Source organism: Salvia miltiorrhiza, chromosome 2 (assembly GCF_028751815.1).
Source record: "Salvia miltiorrhiza cultivar Shanhuang (shh) chromosome 2, IMPLAD_Smil_shh, whole genome shotgun sequence".
Taxonomy (NCBI): Eukaryota; Viridiplantae; Streptophyta; class Magnoliopsida; order Lamiales; family Lamiaceae; genus Salvia; species Salvia miltiorrhiza.
In genome coordinates this window covers 43,331,389-43,345,484 of record NC_080388.1, presented here as the reverse complement: position 1 = coordinate 43,345,484, position 14,096 = coordinate 43,331,389, and the positions used below count along the sequence as shown (strand labels likewise).

Below are 14,096 nucleotides of genomic sequence, written 5' to 3'. Positions count from 1 at the left end.
GGTTTTCAAAATTCGGACGTTCAAATGTCATATGTGGTTTTTAGAGCTCCAGATGATTATCTAGTCTTATTATGTCCACATATGAGATGATACTCAGATGATTAATTAAATTATTTCTTATCTATCAATTTAAAAGAATTTGTACAAATTTAATAAATATTATCTATATACGATTAACAACAAATACAACACATCAATCATACATCATATCATACTTCAAATTTACATATTTTTTTGTGTTCTAAAATCTTCAATCCCACACCAACTTTTTTTAAACTTCATCAAATGAATATTTATATGAAAAGGTATTTCTATTATTACAATCTACAATTAAAATTTAATTGGTGAAAGTGATTGAGATTAATATTATTTCAAATATTGTACTACTAATTTAATTTGATCATATTTAAATTAATTATAAAAATAATTTATATATAAATATTTCATACGCTATAATAATATAAATTAATTATAAGTAAATACTCCCTCCGCCCCATTTGTATGGCACCCTTGCCATTTTGGGCTATCCCAATTGTATTGGCTTCTTTTTTAAAATAGTAAAAATAAGGGCTCTTAATTGGGCAAAAGTAAAGCTCTCCACCTATTTAATTCATAAATAAATATTTTTTTTAATTTTCGTGCCAAAAAATAAAAAGTCAATACAAATGAGATTGAGGGAGTATTATCGTAACAACTAGGGGTGGCACGGTACGGTATACCTTATTAAATCGACCATACCTTATACCTTACCTTTACCTCCGGTATGGAGAAAATTCATACCTTTACCTTACCTTTACCTACGGTATACCTTAGTTCGGTATACCTTAAGTACGGTATGGAGAATATACAAAACCTTTACCGTACCTTTATTTCGGTATACCTTACCGAATTTCGGTATACCGTACTTTCACGGTATACTGCACTTTAACGGTATATCACAATAATCGGTATTATCAAAATCGAAAAAATTCAATTGGTATATCGTACTTTATATTCGCATACTTGTATGCATTCATGTAATATATAATAAATTATATAAATGTTATAAGTTACATATAATTTATATGTTAGAAGTAATATTATTTATAATATAATACTAATATTATAACTATGCTATTATATATGTAACTATTATAAGTTAGATGTATAATTTATTGTAAAACAATAATTTTAGTTATATATTATAACTATATTATAATATCAAAATAAACAATTTTATTTTATTGTATGACTTATACTATATACTATATTTTATTTATTTTTGTATCATTTGATGATATTTATAAATTTATAAGTTATATAGTATATACTATATACTATATAGATGTTATAAGTTATATGAGATTTATAAGTTAGATGTAATCTAAGTAATAATATAATATCAATATTAATTATAGCTATGCTATTATATACATAGATGTTACACGTCAGATGTATAATTTATTGTAGAACAATAATCTTAGTTATATAATATATAATATTATATTATAACTGTGTTATGATATCAATATAAATAATTCAGTTATATTAAATTATATAACTTACATACTATATTATATTTTATTCACTTTTATATCATTTGATGATTTTTTTATTCGCATACTTGTATGCATTCATGTAATATATAGTAAATTATATAGATGTTATAAGTTACATATAATTTATATGTTAGACGTAATATTATTTATAATATAATACTAATATTATAACTATGCTATTATATATGTAACTATTATAAGTTAGATGTATAATCTATTGTAAAACAATAATTTTAGTTATATATTATAACTATACTATAATATCAAAATAAACAATTTTATTTTATTGTATGACTTATACTATATACTATATTTTATTTATTTTTGTATCATTTGATGATATTTATAAATTCATGTACAATTGTATATATTCACATAATATAGCTTTTATACACCCTTTTATAAAATTTATAAATATTTTTAAAAATATAGACATAAAAATAAATATTATATATTTTAAAACTATAGATTTTGATACGATATATACCGCGATTTTCGGTATACCAATATATACAGACAACTGCGGTATATCAGAATAAGGTATTGTACCTTATTACCGGTATATACCGAATATTAAGGTATACCAGAATAAGGTATGATACCGCATCACCGGTATATGCAGTAATATTCGGTATACCAGTAATACGGTATCATACTGTATTCTGGTATATACCTTTAATATGATATTTATTAATTTTTTCGGTATATACCGCGGTATCGGTATACACCGGTATACCCCGGTATTTGGAAAATTCATACTTTTATCTTACCGTAAATCTTTGGTACGGTATCATACCTTACCAAAAAAACCGGTATACCTTAAATTCGATATTTTGCGGTATTTTACGGTACGGTATGGCCGGTATACCGAAAACGGTATATTTTTCCAGCCCTAGTAACAACATTAAGATCTTAACTGACGGATAGATTTCCTGGTGGAATTTGGGACCCTCTTTGTCAAAATTTTAAAATAGATGGCCAAGAGATTGCCAACTCAACATGAAATCTTGAAACCCAATCACACAATACAGGGATATTCTGATATCCATATCATCAACCTACATTACTACTCTATATACAACTACCAAATAACTTACATCTCTTCATCTCCCAATCCCAAATTTCTTTGCAAAACCCAAAACTTCAATCTTCCATTTCTTACTAATACAATGGCAGCCTCTTCAATGGCTCTTTCTTCCCCCTCTTTCGCCGGACAGGCGGTGAAGCTCTCTCCCGCCGCCTCAGAGACCGCCGGAAACGGCAGAGTCTCAATGAGAAAGAGCATCAAAAAGCCTGCAGTCTCCTCCGGCAGCCCATGGTACGGCCCCGACCGTGTTAAGTACTTAGGCCCATTCTCCGGCGAGGCCCCAAGCTACCTCACCGGAGAATTCCCCGGCGACTACGGCTGGGACACCGCCGGACTTTCTGCTGACCCCGAGACCTTCGCCAAGAACCGTGAGTGATACGTCTGAACCAGCGGTGCCCAATGATACCACTAGCCCAAGCCCAATCAAAAAGGATGAAGGTCCACACCATGCAAGGCCCACAAGAGTTACTCGGCCCCCCAACAAATTCAAGGATTATATCGTGGGATGATATCAAAGCTGCTGGTCCCAGGGAGTTTGTTAGGAGTGCAGGTCCAGTTGTTTCTTTTGTTTGCTAGCATAACCGAAGGCCTGCGTGCCATTAAATAGATGTAAAACCCTAGTTGCTTTTTCTTTAATGAATGAAAATCCTGCTGCTATCTGAAAATCTTGTTATTTCCTGCATTTTTGGGAGTTAGAGTTCACTCGAAGAACTCAACACTAATTGAGAGTGTATCAATTGGTGCTTTCATTGCCTTTTTTTTCTCCTTTTCACCATGGTTGACTCTGACATCCTCGCTGCCATCAATTCACTCAAAGCCCAACTGGAATCTCAACAACTCGCCCATTCCACCACCATCCAACAATTTATGACATCGGTCGAGTCCCGTTTTGCAGATCTGCATTCTCGTATCACACCTGGGTTCCGCTACTCTGCTTCCGGCTCTTCTCGGCCTCCACACCGCCCGCCGCCAGATCCAGTTCCACCGGCCGATATCTCGCCCTTACTTCGTTCCATGAAAATGGACGTGCCTCGTTTTGATGGATCCGATCCTCATGGTTGGATCTTTCGCATTGAGGAGTTTTTTTGACTTTCATGGTACCCCGGACGATATTCGCCTTCGCATAGTATCGTTCCACATGGACGGTAAGGCTGCTTCTTGGTTCCAGTGGGCGAAAGCCAACAACCTCCTCTCTTCATGGCCGGCGTTCCTTTCTGGTCTCACAGACCGCTTCAGTTCCACTCTGTTCTCGGACCCTCAGGGTGCTCTATCTAAGCTCACTCAAACGTCTACTGTGACTGATTTTCAGTCATCGTTTGAAGAGCTAATGAACCAGGTCACGGGGCTCCCAGAACACCTTCTCATCAGTTTCTTCATCACAGGTCTCCGAGCCGACATTCGTCGGGAGCTAAGCATTTCTCGGCCTTCTTCTCTTATGGAAACTTTTGCCTTGGCGCGGGCGTATGAATCTCGACTGGAAGAGGCCAAGCAGGACTTGCGCCCACCGCAACGGTGGCCGCTGAAGGTGGCGCCGCTCACGGCTATACCCCCACGAAGCTCTATGTCTGCCCCCACTTCGCCGCCACCATTGACATCGCCGCCGGCGCGCCCTCCGCCAATCTCATCGTCAGGTCCTTCTTCCCCTGTTCCATCAGCCCCTTCCCTTCCCGTCAAACGCCTCACGGCAGCAGAAATCAAAGACAAACGAGAGAAGGGGTTATGCTATAATTGTGACCAAAAATGGTCATCATCTCACCGCTGCCGCAGCAAGTTCTTCCTGCTATTGGGTACGGATCAAGAAGACGAAGCCGATCTTGAGGAACTACCACAAGACGAGGTTGCAGATGAAACCACGGTGGGCGATATATCTAGCTTACATTCATTCTCTGGCTCCACGAGCCCTCGTTCTCTCCAGCTCACAGGAACAGTTCGCGATCGCACTATACGTGCTCTTGTGGATAGTGGGAGCACGCATAACTTCATCCATCCCACTCTGGTGGAAGCTCTGCACTTACCTCTGCGAGCAATACCTTCATTCCGAGTGTTTGTGGGCAACGGTGATTTCCTACCCTGTACGCACATCTGCCCGGCTGTTCCGCTCATTATTCAAGACAATTCCTTTGAGGTCGATCTGTACGTTTTGGCAATTGGTGGTCCGGATGTCGTCTTAGGTATTCAATGGCTCCAAGGATTGGGAGCCGTCACCCACGACTATGCCAAACAAGAGATGGCATTTACCCTTAGCGGTAAACGAGTGGTGTTGCAAGGCGATACTCCACCGGCGACTCCGATTGTTACTTTTTCACAGTTTCTTTCCTTGATCTCCTCTGAATCAGTGGACCAAGTTTTCGAAATTTGGGTTCGGGCTGTTCCAGACAATGGGCCTCATTCCTTATTTTCTTTAGAATCCAACACTAATATCACGCTTGGGCCCAACATGAATATAGAAGATGTTACCAGCCCAGTGGAGTTAAAGCCCATATTACAGCAGTACCGCCATCTTTTTAAGGAGCCCACCGGCCTTCCACCCCACAGAGCTATAGATCACCGGATTCACTTGCTACCCAACGTTGCCCCGGTCAACGTTCGACCGTACCGTTACCCACAGTTCCAGAAATGCGAGATGGCCAAGTTGGTAGCCGAAATGCTGAAGCAAGGTATTATCCGTCCTAGTCGGAGCCCCTTTTCTTCTCCGGTGCTACTTGTTCGTAAGAAGGATGGCACTTATCGATTTTGTGTCGATTACCGCGCCCTCAATGCAGTCACGGTACGCGACCATTTCCCTATTCCGACCATCGATGAATTATTTGATGATCTTGGTGCTGCTAGAGTATTTACTAAATTGGATCTCCGATCCGGTTACCATCAAATTCGGGTTCATGGTAAAGACATTCATAAGACGGCTTTCCGCACAGCCGATGGCCACTTCGAGTTCCTTGTGATGCCATTCGGTCTCTGTAATGCTCCCTCAACTTTTCAGGCCATGATGAATAACATTTTCACGGACCAGCTCCATAAGTTCGTTGTGGTATTCTTCGACGACATTTTGGTGTACAGCCCCGACTTGGTATCTCATATCTCCCATCTTCGTACTATTTTTGAGTGCCTTTCTACTAATCACTATTTTTTGAAGTTGTCTAAATGTGTGTTTGGACAAGCCACTATTGATTACTTGGGACACATTATCACGAATGGTGTCGTCAAACCAGACCCGGACAAGATTGAGTCTATGGTCACATGGCCTTCCCCGACTGCCATCCGTCACCTTCGTGCTTTCTTGGGCCTCACCGGTTACTACCGGCGTTTTATCAGGGGTTACGCCGGCATTGCTGCGCCGTTGACGGACTTACTGAAAAAGAGTGCGTTTATATGGTCGTCAGGAGCGCAAGGTGCTTTTGAACTCCTCAAGAAAGCCATGACCACAGCACCGGTGCTTCATCTGCCCAATTTTGCCATCGAATTCGTGGTGGAAACTGACGCTTCCGACGTGGGGGTAGGGGCTGTTCTAATGCAGGAAAACCACCCTCTAGCTTTTTTCAGCAAGAAGCTAGGCCCTCGCCTTCAAGCAGCCTCTGTCTATATCAAGGAGTTATATGCAATAACAGAGGCAGTCCGCAAATGGCGACAATACCTTTTAGGGCGTTTCTTTGTGGTGCGCACTGATCACAAGAGCATTAAGGAGTTGTTTCAGCAAGTAATTCAAACGCCGGAGCAGCAACGATATGTGAGTAAGCTTTTAGGCTATCATTTTCGCATAGAGTACCGGACTGGTACTTCTAATAGGGCGGCTGATGCCCTCTCACGTCTGCCAGAGGAGACCACCAATGCTGAACCACAACTCTTTCTTCTTTCGGGTACTAGCAAACCTGTCTCTGAATTATTGGATGTTATTCGGCAAGAAAATGCTACTTTACCAGACTTGCTAGACCTCCACGCCAAGTTTCAAGACCAGAAACTGTCGCCGGACTACTCTGTTCAAGAGGGACTTTTATTTTTCAGACGCCGGTATTATATCAGTGCCGCTTCCACTCTCATTCCTCATCTCTTACATGAGGCTCATGCTACGCCTATGGGTGGTCACGGTGGGGTAAAACGCACACTAGTGCGGCTGGCTGCAACCTTCTATTGGCCAAAAATGCGCAGTTCCGTTGAATACTACGTGTCTACGTGTCTAACGTGTCAACAAACGAAGTATTCCACACAACCACCAGCGGGATTGTTGCAACCTCTTCCCGTTCCTGCCCGTGTTTGGGAGGATATTACCATGGATTTCATTGTTGGATTGCCTCTCATTCGCCATTATACGGTGATTTTGGTCGTGGTTGACCGCCTAACTAAGTCTGCCCATTTTGGGCCGTTACAGACGCACTTCACCGCTTCTTCGGTCGCTATTCTCTTTATGGACATCGTCGTCAAATATCATGGGTTCCCATCATCGATTATTTCGGATCGTGATCCGATTTTCTTGAGTAAATTTTGGCACCACTTGTTCGAGCTTTCAGGTACTAAGCTCCATCATAGCACCGCTTACCATCCTCAAACGGACGGCCAAACGGAGGTGGTCAATCGTGGCATCGTGCAGTACCTACGGGCCTTCTCCCACTCCAAGCCCACCACATGGCTTCAATTTTTGAATTGGGCAGAGTACTCCTATAATACCTCATACTGTGAAAGTATCCGTATGACCCCCTTCCAAGCTCTCTATGGCCGACTGCCTCCGAGCATCCCTTCGTATGTGCCTGGATCATCCAAGATTCAAGCAATTGAAGAGTTATTAGTTGAGCGCGATGAACTCCTCAAACAACTCAAGGCCACCCTTGCCCAAGCTCAGCAGCGGATGAAGCAAAAGGAGGACCGTGCGCGTCGAGAGCTGGAGTTCCAGGTTGGGGATAAGGTGTTAGTCAAATTGCAACCTTATCGCCAAACTTCTATTGCTGGTCGTGTGTCTCCTAAACTGGCGCGACGTTTTTATGGTCCATTCCAGATCACGGAGAGAATTGGAGTCGTGGCGTACCGACTGGATTTGCCCCCGACTAGCCGCATTCATCCCGTCTTTCACGTATCTTCCTTGAAGCCTTTTAAAGGAGATGGTTCCGAGTTGGTATGTCAACTGCCACCAGACTCAAGACATGGCCAGCCGATGCTTACCCCAGTGGCAGTCTGCTCGGCACGTCAAATACTCTCTCGCGGCAAGGTGTGTCCCCAAGTTTTGGTTCAATGGTCAGGCGAGCCCCCGGAGAGCTCAACGTGGGAGGATCTTGAAGAATTCAAGCGTGATTTTCCTCAGTTTCACCTTGAGGACAAGGTGGTTTCAGAAGCGGTGGGGAATGATACGTCTGAACCAGCGGTGCCCAATGATACCACTAGCCCAAGCCCAATCAAAAAGGATGAAGGTCCACACCATGCAAGGCCCACAAGAGTTACTCGGCCCCCCAACAAATTCAAGGATTATATCGTGGGATGATATCAAAGCTGCTGGTCCCAGGGAGTTTGTTAGGAGTGCAGGTCCAGTTGTTTCTTTTGTTTGCTAGCATAACCGAAGGCCTGCGTGCCATTAAATAGATGTAAAACCCTAGTTGCTTTTTCTTTAATGAATGAAAATCCTGCTGCTATCTGAAAATCTTGTTATTTCCTGCATTTTTGGGAGTTAGAGTTCACTCGAAGAACTCAACACTAATTGAGAGTGTATCAGTGAGCTCGAGGTGATCCATTGCCGGTGGGCCATGCTGGGTGCCCTCGGCTGCGTCTTCCCGGAGCTCTTGGCCCGCAACGGCGTCAAGTTCGGGGAAGCCGTCTGGTTCAAGGCCGGCTCTCAAATCTTCAGCGAGGGTGAGACTCTATTCGAGCACATAACATTTCTATTAATTTTAGTTATACTAAATGAGCATTTTACTATAAATATTTATATATAAACATTTGAATATATGATGTAGGTGGACTTGATTATTTGGGCAACCCGAATCTGGTTCATGCACAGAGCATCTTGGCCATCTGGGCTAGCCAAGTGCTCCTAATGGGAGCCGTTGAGGGCTACAGAATTGCCGGTGGGCCCCTCGGGGAAGTCGTGGATCCGTTGTACCCGGGCGGTAGCTTCGACCCATTGGGGCTTGCCGATGACCCGGAAGCATTTGCTGAGCTAAAGGTGAAGGAGATTAAGAATGGTAGACTTGCCATGTTTTCAATGTTCGGATTCTTTGTTCAGGCCATCGTCACCGGAAAAGGGCCGTTGGAGAACCTCGCAGACCACCTCGCCGACCCCGTTAACAACAATGCTTGGTCATACGCCACCAACTTTGTCCCCGGAAAGTGAACTTCATAAGATGTAGCACCAAATTTTCACTTGTATTGTTTGATGCTGATCTATGAATTTTAATAAAATGGAATGTGAAATTTTCTTGGTCAAAGATGTGGATTCGTTGTGGTTAATTATGCTGATCTATATATACATCTCCCTATGATTAATTATTTTCTTCTGTCAATGTTACCTATTTGGAACTAAAAAGGAATGAGTAGAGTGTTGGAGTATAAAAGGATAATTGGAGAAATTAATAAATATTGGAGGAATGAATTTCTTTAAATTTTGGCTACTATGTGGACGTGTGTGTGCGTGTGTATATGATGGAGAAAAACTTATGAAAGCAAATTTGCTTATTTTCTTTTCTGCACATCACAACTCCAATACAAATACATATTTATAGGTGGAGATTGCCACCATATTTGACATATTGTTGCCCACCATATTTGACATATTATTGCCACCATATTTGACAAATTATTGCCCACCATATTTGACATATTATTGCCACCATATTTGAAAAAACTAATATTCTAGAATTCTTACTAAATTAAGTTTATTTATTCAACACTCCCCCTTAAACTTGATTTGTCACTCCGAGCAAAATTCTGAACTTGACGAAATCCTCGAATTTGAGCGGTTTGGTAAAAATATCGGCAACTTGATCTTGTGATTTCACATACTCCACTTGGACCTCCTTTTTGTGATGCATTCTCTGATGTAGTGGAAGCGGGTGTCAATGTGCTTGCTTCGATTATGAAACACCGGATTCTTTGAGAGCGCGATTGCTGACTTATTATCCACGCAAATAGTTGTTGGCTCCTTTTGTGGCCATCCAAGCTCCATTAATAGGCTTCTGAGCCAAACTGCATGGCAAACACTGGATGTGGCAGCCACATATTCAGCTTCACATGTTGACAGTGTGACTATGGGTTGCTTCTTTGACATCCAGGTGAAAGCAGTGTCTCCCATGAAAAATACGAAATCCGCTTGTACTCTTGCGATCGTCATTGTCTCCGGCCCAATCGCTATCACTATACCCAACAAGCTTATAATCATCAGTACTTGAATAGAACAGGCCATAGTTGAGCGTACCTTTGAGGTAGCGAAGAATTCTCTTTGCCGCCTTAAAATGCGTAGTGGTTGGATTTTCCATATAGCGACTTACGAGTCCTGTCGCATAAAGAATATCCGGCCTTGTGCAAGTTAAGTACCGTAAACTTCCAACCAAGCTCTTGAACAATGTCGGGTCCACTTTTTCTCCTCCATCATTCTTGGATAATTTGATCCCGCATTCCACTGGCGTGTTGATTGCTTTGCAGCCCTCCATCTTGAACTTCTTGAGAATTTCCTTGGCATATACTTCTTGTGTGATGAAGATCCCATCTTCGAGTTGCTTGACTTCCACACCGAGATAGTACGCCATCAGCCCAATGTCGGTCATCTCAAACTCCTTTGACATGGCCTTCTTGAACTCATCAATCATCTTTGGATTATTTCCTGTGAAGATCAAATCATCTACATACAAGCACACAATTAATATATCCTCTCCATTGACTTTAACGTAGAGGGCATGCTCGTGAGGGCATTTGGTGAAGCCATTCTCCTCCAAGTACTTATCGATCCTGCTATTCCATGCCCTTGGTGCTTGCTTTAGTCCGTATAGGGCCTTCTTTAACTTCAAGACTTTATCTTCTTGCCCTTTCACCTCGTAGCCCATTGGCTGCTTGATATAGACTTCTTTGTCTATATACCCATTCAAGAAGGCTGATTTGACATCCATTTGATAAATCTTCCATCTATTTTGGGCTGCAAGAGAGAGTATTAGTCTGATAGTTTCTAAGCGAGCGACAGGAGCAAATACCTCATCATAATCGATTCCAGCTCTTTGGCTATATCCTTTTGCAACCAGCCTTGCTTTATATCTTTCAACTTCACCCTTGGAATTCTTCTTAACTTTATACACCCACTTGACACCAATAGCTTTGTGCCCTTTCGGTAGTGTCACGAGCTCCCACGTATCATTCTTCTTTATAGCCTTGATTTCTTCATCCATCGCGATTCGCCAATTTTCACTATCTGCTGCTTCTTCAAAGCTTACAGGTTCACAGTCAGCAAATAGGCAGAATAAGGTAAGATCTTCTAACCTTTCAGTATCCTCATATATCTCGCCCAAACTCCTTGCTCGTGGTGTGGCTCTTTCATTTAAGAAAGATGGTGGCGAGTCTTCAGTGACTGGCACTGGTGAAGCTGGTGGAGTCACTGGCTCTTGTTGGACTTCTCCAATTTGCTCTTCTGCACTTTGTTCTTCTAACTGTGGGATGTAGGTGAAGTCACCGTTGGAGCTGAAATCCCATACTCCTTCTTCGTTGAACTCGACGTCTCGACTTATCACTGTTTTCTTGGTCTCTGGGTTATATAACTTATAGCCTTTGGAGCTAGAGTCGTACCCGATAAAGATGAATGCTTCACTTTTGTCATCGAGCTTCTTCCTTCTCTCATCTGGTACATGCACGTAGGCTTTGCTCCCAAATACCTTTAGGTGAGAAATTCCTGGCTTTCTCCCGCTCCAGGCTTCTTGTGGAGTCATTCCCCACACGCTCCTTGTCGGCGATCGGTTGGACAGGTACACCGCGCACGCCACTGCTTCTGCCCAGAACTCCTTAGGCAAATTCTTCGTCTTTAGCATGCTCCTCGCCATCTCCATGATTGTCCTATTTTTTCTTTCCGCCACTCCGTTCTGTTGGGGGGATCTCGGAACTGTCAGGGGCCGCCGAATTCCATTTGCTTCGCAAAATTCTAGAAACTCCCTTGACGTGAATTCTCCGCCTCGATCGGACCTCAGGGCCTTGATTTGTTGTCCGCTCTCCTTCTCGACGGCAGCTTTAAATTTCTTGAATGCATCAAATACTTCTGACTTCTGCTTCAAGAAATATACCCACGTTTTTCTAGAAAAATCATCAATGAATAGCAGAAAATAATTATTTTTACCCAGGGAGCTTGGATTTATTGGCCCACACACGTCAGCATGAATCAACTCCAGTGGCTTTTGAGCTCTTGAGCTTGACTCCTTTGGAAACGGCTTTCTGAACTGCTTCCCGAGTAGACAACCTTCGCAGAGTTGATCGGGATGTTTGATGGATGGTAGGCCTCTCACCATCTATTTTTTAGACAATAACTCCAAACCACCAAAATTTAAGTGCCCAAACCGAAGATGCCACAACCAAGACTTATCTTGGTAACATGCTTTCAGGCATTTTGCCACATCATTTCTAATATTTAATAGAAACATTCTATTTTTCGACATTGGCACCTTGGCAATAAGATTATTTTTGTCATCTCTTATTGAAAGGTTATAATCTCTCATGTGAATATCATAACCTTTCTCTAAGAGTTGTCCCAAACTCAAGATATTATTTTTCATATTGGGCACGTAATAAACTATTGGAAATAAATTCATGATTTCCATTCTTCAAGCGGATTAAAATTTTTCCTTTTCCTTTAACTGGAATTTTAGATTGATCACCAAAGGAGACGTTGCCACTTACCGACTCATCGAGCTCCACAAACATATTTCTTTTCCCGCACATGTGATTGCTAGCACCAGTGTCGAGGTACCACGTGTTATCTTGTCTTCCAGCTTCTCCTTTATATGCTAGAAGCACACTACCAATATCTTGATTCGTACTTTCGGCGTAATTGGCCTTCTCTTCAATCCTTACTTTTTCACTTCTGCACTCGGAAGCATAGTGCCCAAATTTATGGCAATTATAACACTTTATTGAAGATTTATCGTACCTCGACTGCGGGTTGCTCCTTCCCCGACCATTTGTAAACTCCTTTCTTTCACTACTGTTGACGAAGCCCCCTCGTCCTCGTCCACGTCCACGTCCTCTTCCTCGATCTTGACCTTGACCACGTCCTCTCCCGAATTGTCCATGGCCATTGCTCGAACCTTCTTCTTTTTCTTTCGGGCTTACTTGCAACTTTAAAAGTTGCTCTGAAATTTCTTGCTTTTTCTTTTGCTTCTCCTCATATGCTTGCAGCGACCCCAACAAGAGATCGATCGTCATCTCCTCCAAATTTTTAGTTTCTTCAATCGTCACCACAATGTGCTCAAACTTTGGGGTTAGTGAGCGCAATATTTTCTCCATAATTCTTACATCTTCCAATTTTTCACCATTTCTTTTCATTTGATTAGATACAGCCAAGACTCTTGAAAAATAATCCGAAATCGATTCGGACTCTTTCATATGCAAAGACTCAAACTCTCCTCTTAAAGTTTGAAGTCGTACCTTTTTTACTTGATCTGCTCCTTTGCACGCGTTCTGGAGCTTCTCCCATGCTTCTTTGGCGGTGCTCGCGTTTGAGATTTTCTCGAAATCGTCGTCCCCTAGCGCCTGATAAATGAGACAGAGAGCCTTCTTGTCTCTCTTTCTCGCGTCTCGCAATCTATCCTTTTGTTGTTGGGATAGTGCGGCCTCGTCCTGCGGCTCCTCGTAGCCATTCTCCACGATCTCCCAAACGTCGTGGGCTCCCAATAGCGCCTTCATCTTGATGCTCCAATTGTCAAAGTTGCTCTTGTTGAGCATGGGGACTTGAAACGATTGTAAATTCGCCATACCACAAGTAGAATCTTGTGGCTCTGATACCACTTTGTTGGAGTATAAAAGGATAATTGGAGAAATTAATAAATATTGGAGGAATGAATTTCTTTAAATTTTGGCTACTATGTGGACGTGTGTGTGCGTGTGTATATGATGGAGAAAAACTTATGAAAGCAAATTTGCTTATTTTCTTTTCTGCACATCACAACTCCAATACAAATACATATTTATAGGTGGAGATTGCCACCATATTTGACATATTGTTGCCCACCATATTTGACATATTATTGCCACCATATTTGACAAATTATTGCCCACCATATTTGACATATTATTGCCACCATATTTGAAAAAACTAATATTCTAGAATTCTTACTAAATTAAGTTTATTTATTCAACATAGAGTGCATAAATTCGACTCGATGTTGAAGAAATATGATAGATAAAGAAGAAAATGATTATTTATTATTGCTAGCTACTTTGCAAAGAAGAAATGGTGAAATTAACATTAATTAAGTCCTAGACCTTCTAATTTATACCCATATATGGAAGTGATTTGCGAGGCTCCG

The 14,096-nt window shown here is 41.7% G+C and overlaps 1 protein-coding gene across 1 annotated transcript; it reads left to right on the top strand.

Annotated features, from left to right (window-relative positions):
- Nucleotides 1-2,609: 2,609 nt before the first annotated feature.
- LOC131013587 (chlorophyll a-b binding protein of LHCII type 1-like) lies at nucleotides 2,610-9,090 on the top strand. The gene is made up of 3 exons (XM_057941714.1): nucleotides 2,610-2,998; nucleotides 8,322-8,454; nucleotides 8,559-9,090. The coding sequence occupies exons 1-3, from the start codon at nucleotides 2,708-2,710 to the stop codon at nucleotides 8,933-8,935; spliced, it is 801 nt and encodes a 266-aa protein (XP_057797697.1). The 5' UTR covers nucleotides 2,610-2,707; the 3' UTR covers nucleotides 8,936-9,090.
- Nucleotides 9,091-14,096: the final 5,006 nt, after the last annotated feature.

Bases quoted from the DNA above. Each gene is read 5' to 3' on its own strand.
- LOC131013587 (XM_057941714.1), top strand. From the start codon at position 2,708: ATGGCAGCCTCTTCAATGGCTCTTTCTTCCCCCTCTTTCGCCGGACAG. The intron at 2,999-8,321 runs TGATACGTCTGA...TGTATCAGTGAG, and splicing joins CCTTCGCCAAGAACCGTGAG to CTCGAGGTGATCCATTGCCG. The intron at 8,455-8,558 runs GTGAGACTCTAT...TATATGATGTAG, and splicing joins CTCTCAAATCTTCAGCGAGG to GTGGACTTGATTATTTGGGC.